General features: G+C 48.9%; 1 protein-coding gene across 1 annotated transcript; it reads right to left on the bottom strand.

Annotated features, from left to right (window-relative positions):
* Positions 1-448: 448 nt before the first annotated feature.
* On the bottom strand, positions 449-3,913 carry rtn4rl2a (reticulon 4 receptor-like 2 a). Its single transcript, XM_062387035.1, has 4 exons — positions 3,778-3,913; positions 2,940-3,166; positions 2,576-2,809; positions 449-2,387 (listed from the first exon to the last, which is right to left on the bottom strand). Exons 1-4 carry the CDS (start codon positions 3,833-3,835, stop codon positions 1,527-1,529), a joined length of 1,380 nt encoding a protein of 459 aa, XP_062243019.1. The 5' UTR covers positions 3,836-3,913; the 3' UTR covers positions 449-1,526.
* Between the last annotated feature and the right edge of the window lie 421 nt (positions 3,914-4,334).

The raw sequence follows: 4,334 nt of genomic DNA, 5'->3' as shown, positions 1-4,334 counted from the left end.
CTGCTGCTCTCTCTGGCTCCAGACTCCTTCATTGCTCTCTTGGTGTATTTACAAATCAGCCAATTTACACCTCGTCTGTCCATCTGGCTTCTCCGAGCTATGAGTCAAACTTACTGACGTATTTGCCTTTTGCAGTGTTGCCAGCTTGTGGACCCATTCATCCTCATTATCCCTGTGCACACACACAGATGCCCATCACAGCCAGAGCCAAATCTGCGGCCCCTGCCTGTGACTTTAGGGTCCATGTGGTCAGTCCTTTTACTCACTGCTTATTCACCCAGCTGCAATCTGTTCCTTTCTTTTAGATATCTTTCTTTCTTGTCTCACATTTGTAAGAAGCTTTGGATTTCAGAAAAGAAAATTACCATGTTGAGACCTAAAATCCCTTTTATAAATATAAATATATATATATATATATATATATACAGTGTATGTATATCTTCTGTGATACATTGCCCCAAATAACATCAAGATAAACAACGTGATTCAGGAAATATTCAGTAAATCATTTTATCTGTTCATCCGCATCAGTTTAAACAATCTTTTACACATCATTTCAATATGTCACAAAAAGACATTCAAAAACCTACATATTCGGCTTCCTGACAGGAAGCATTTTTGTTCCCTGTGGTAGATGCAACCTCATATTTACAGAAGTTGGTGGAATGTGTAATGGATGGATTTAACAGCTATGAGTGGAATTATTACTTCTCTCCTGCAGGTTGCTGCTTCTACTGCCAGCCCTGTCCTTCATAGTGTCTCACTGTTTCTTCTCTTATTGCTCTTGCTCTTTTCTCTTCTTCCTTTCGCTGCCCTAGTCCCTGTCCCTTGCTCACTCTCTCTCTCACGCTCTCGCTGCAGTCCCTCCAGACTGCTCCGTATATATTTTCTTCTCCTCTCTACTCTCTGGCTGCACGTCGTGCTCTGTCCTGTAGGAGCGCAAGCCTTCACAGTTTTCATGGGTAGAGATGAAAAGCGACAATGCTGGACCACAGATAATAGATCAAGACACTCACAGGATACATATCTATGTACATAACACTTTAAGTGTTTACAGTATTGTCATTACTGTGCACTGACTCTAACAGTTATTGTAGTAATTCTCAGCAGCCAGTTAATTGGATGCACCAATAGCACTAGTAGTTTTAACTAAATTGAGGTGACAAAATCCACAACATCATTCACAACTGACTATAAATCGAGTTAGTGATATTAGTGATGGAGTCAGCCCTCGTAGCCCTGATTGCAGGGAATTATGACATCATACAGGTGAGACACAAAAAGTCACACCTGTAGAGTATTGTAGATATATATAACCTCAGCTCAAGAACTCTTAGCAGCCCTAAAATGTGTTAAGCCCTGTAGGTGAAAGATCAGAATCTAACTGTCCCCCTATCTCCCTCGCTGTGCCTTGAGAATTGGCTCACAGCATGTCGGGCAAAGGGGTTATCGAGAGTCTAACAGGGGTCCTCGCAGCCTTTAAAACAGGCTGGAACGGATGAGGAGGGTGGTACTGAGAGTCTCATTCAACCAAATAGCAGGTGGAGGTTGAGGCAGAGGCTGAAAACAGAAAGGGCTAGTAAAGAGAAGAATGACGGCGAGGAGGTTGAGGGAGAGGAGGAAGATGGAGGCATGTCAAACTCAGGTGGGCATTCAAGCTCGAAGCACCGCAGAGTGACACCTGAATCCTCGTTGCCGTAGTTTACCCAGTACTCTTCGGAGTCAAGTTTGGGCAGCGCCAGCTCTTCCTCCCCCAGCTCATACTTGACTACTGAGGTGGTTGTGGACGGGCGTTTCCCATACAAGCCAGCCTTGACGGTTTCTGAGGCTTTTTCAAAGACACCTTTCGTGGATGACTGGGGCTTGTTCTTGTGGAACCACCAGCGGGTCTTGGTGCTGAAGGTGGTGGTGGTGGAGCCAGCGATGGAGCCTGGGTCGGCCAGGGGGCAGAGGGCGAAGTCCATCTCACGGAGAAAGCGGAGGTCCTGGCCGCGGCGGTTGGAAGGGGAGGCGCAGATCACCTCGGATGAAGAGACACGGGCCTCACGGAACCACTCCCACAGGGCGCGGGCCTCACAGCCGCATGACCAGGGATTGGCGTTGAGGCGGAGGAACTCGATGCCCTGGGTGTCCCTCAGGGTCTGGCTGGGCAGCTCCGCCATGGTGTTGTTGAAGAGGAAGAGCATGGTCAGGCGGCCGAGGTCGCGGAAGGCCCGGCGGTTCACCTGCCTGATGCGGTTGTCGTGAAGGAGCAGGCGGTCGAGGTTGACCAGGCCACGAAACACGTTCTCAGAGAGGGTACGGATGCGGTTGCCATGCAGGAAAAGCTGGCTCAGGTTTATGAGGTCAGAGAAGATGTCGTCCTGCAGGAAGTGGAGATTATTCTCCTGAAGAGGAACAGTAAGAAAAGGAGAGATGGTTTATTAAGAGCAGAACAGACACTGGGATTTGTAATATGTGTAAATGTGTGATGCTGTTTGTATGTACATGTGTGTGGGTGGCTGGATGTGTGTGTGATCATCCGACTCTGTGCCACTGTTGCACATTAATTTATATGTCACTCTTGCGCCCCTACCTCCAGATAGAGGAAGTGCAGGCTGTAAAGCTTGTGGAAGATGTCATGGGGCAGGGCATTGAGCCGGCAGCGGTGCATGTGGAGGCTCTGGAGCTTCTCTAGTCCGCGGAAGGCTCCCCCCTCCAGCCTGTGGAGGTTAGGGTTGTCCCCCAGGTCCAACTCCTCCAAGTCCCGCAGCTCACTGAAGGCCCCTGCCTCAATCCATGTGATGTTGTTAGAGAACAGCCACAGAACCTGACGCAGAAAACACAGGGATGCAAAGGAGATTATTAAATATAGAAAATAATATATGTAACTGTTCTATGTGTACAAATTTAGCGGCAGTTTCGCACTTCTCTGTCCCTTGCTGCACACTCTTTCATACCTGAGTTCCGAAGCCGAAAGAGCCAACTCTGAGCTCCGTGATCCGGTTGTTTTGGAGGAACACGCGCTGCGACTCGTAGGGCACTCCGACCGGGACGGCGGTGAAGTTCTGCGCCTGGCAGCTCACAGTCATGGGCGTCGGGTAGCACACGCACAGGTGGGGGCACGCCGACGCCGGACTTGGCTTGCCGAGGACCAGCCACACCACCAACCAGAGGGAGAGACCGCCTGGAGGAGAGCGGGGAGAGAGAGACGGTGAGAGGTGAGCGTCGCTGAAATCATCCCATACACAGACATCAGCATCATCCAGGGTCCAAAGCGCTCATTTGCCACAGTGTTGTATCTTAAGTTAGATTGTTTACTATATAAATGCACTGCTGGTTTAGTTGTAATTGCATTTGGAATGAGGAGCATATACAGCCTCCCCCGTCCTGCTACGTCAATTTGCGTCTTTGCGCAACAGCACTACACTTGCAGCGAGCATTACGCACAGCATCATCGCCAATGTATTCTGTCAAAACACATGAATTCTCCTGTTTAAAGTTCTTTTTGTATTATGCTTCACATCCTGCACATGTAGTGTGTCTATTACAAATCATTAAATAAGAAAATATCTGACCAAATTTCCACAAGTTAACTGACATTTCCATCTGATTACGTATCATCCATTGCATCATGCATCCATCCTATGTTACATTTATTATCCCAAAATACCTCATAAGTTCTCAGTTTAAAAGCAGACATTGTTGCACATGTTATTTTAAAAAAGCAGAAAATGCTCTTGGAGTGAAGTTTCTAGGACCAGAGTCCAAAACCGAAGAAGACAGAGACAAACTTACTTTTGCAGTTGCGCATGATGGAGCATCGTCGGCTCCGATATATCGAAGAGGTTTCCATCCTGAACCAAAGCTCAAAGCGAGTTAGCCTAAGAGGACAAAATATAGCCTGCTATCTCCGCTGATGCCCTGGTTCCCGAGTCGGAGCGACTGAGAGTGTGCCGGTCTGTGGCTACCGGTGCCTATTTTATACCAGAGCATCCTTCAATTGCCTACGGCAGTGGGCACGGTGGAATCTCCTACGTCACCGATCCGGGGTCATGAATGAGTGAGGGCGGCAAGAAACGGAAAGAGGAGGGGCCGACCGGAGGGGATTCTCTTGGAAAGCCGGTTCGTGCGTAAAGACGCAGAATGGAGACGTGCGCTGTACAGACTCTGTGAGAGGAGGAGACTTTCTCGACGCACATTGGAACCAGGGAGGGAGGGAGGACGAGTGAAAGTAGAAACGGTGATGGGAGGAGGGGAGGAACGGGAGAGACAAGGCACGGCGCCCGGTAATGATGACTGCGCTCTGTGGAGGAGTGGAGGACGGGTAGGAGCAGAGCGCACGGATCGTTTCC

Source organism: Platichthys flesus, chromosome 5, assembly GCF_949316205.1.
Source record: "Platichthys flesus chromosome 5, fPlaFle2.1, whole genome shotgun sequence".
Lineage (NCBI taxonomy): Eukaryota > Metazoa > Chordata > Actinopteri > Pleuronectiformes > Pleuronectidae > Platichthys > Platichthys flesus.
This window is presented reverse-complemented; position numbering and strand designations above follow the sequence as displayed.

Excerpts from the sequence above, each read along its gene's own strand:
- rtn4rl2a (XM_062387035.1), bottom strand. The coding sequence starts at position 3,835 with ATGGAAACCTCTTCGATATATCGGAGCCGACGATGCTCCATCATGCGC. Across the intron at positions 3,167-3,777 it reads CATCATGCGCAACTGCAAAA|GCGGTCTCTCCCTCTGGTTG; the intron begins GTAAGTTTGTCT and ends GCTCTCCTCCAG. Across the intron at positions 2,388-2,575 it reads TGCACTTCCTCTATCTGGAG|GAGAATAATCTCCACTTCCT; the intron begins GTAGGGGCGCAA and ends GTTCCTCTTCAG.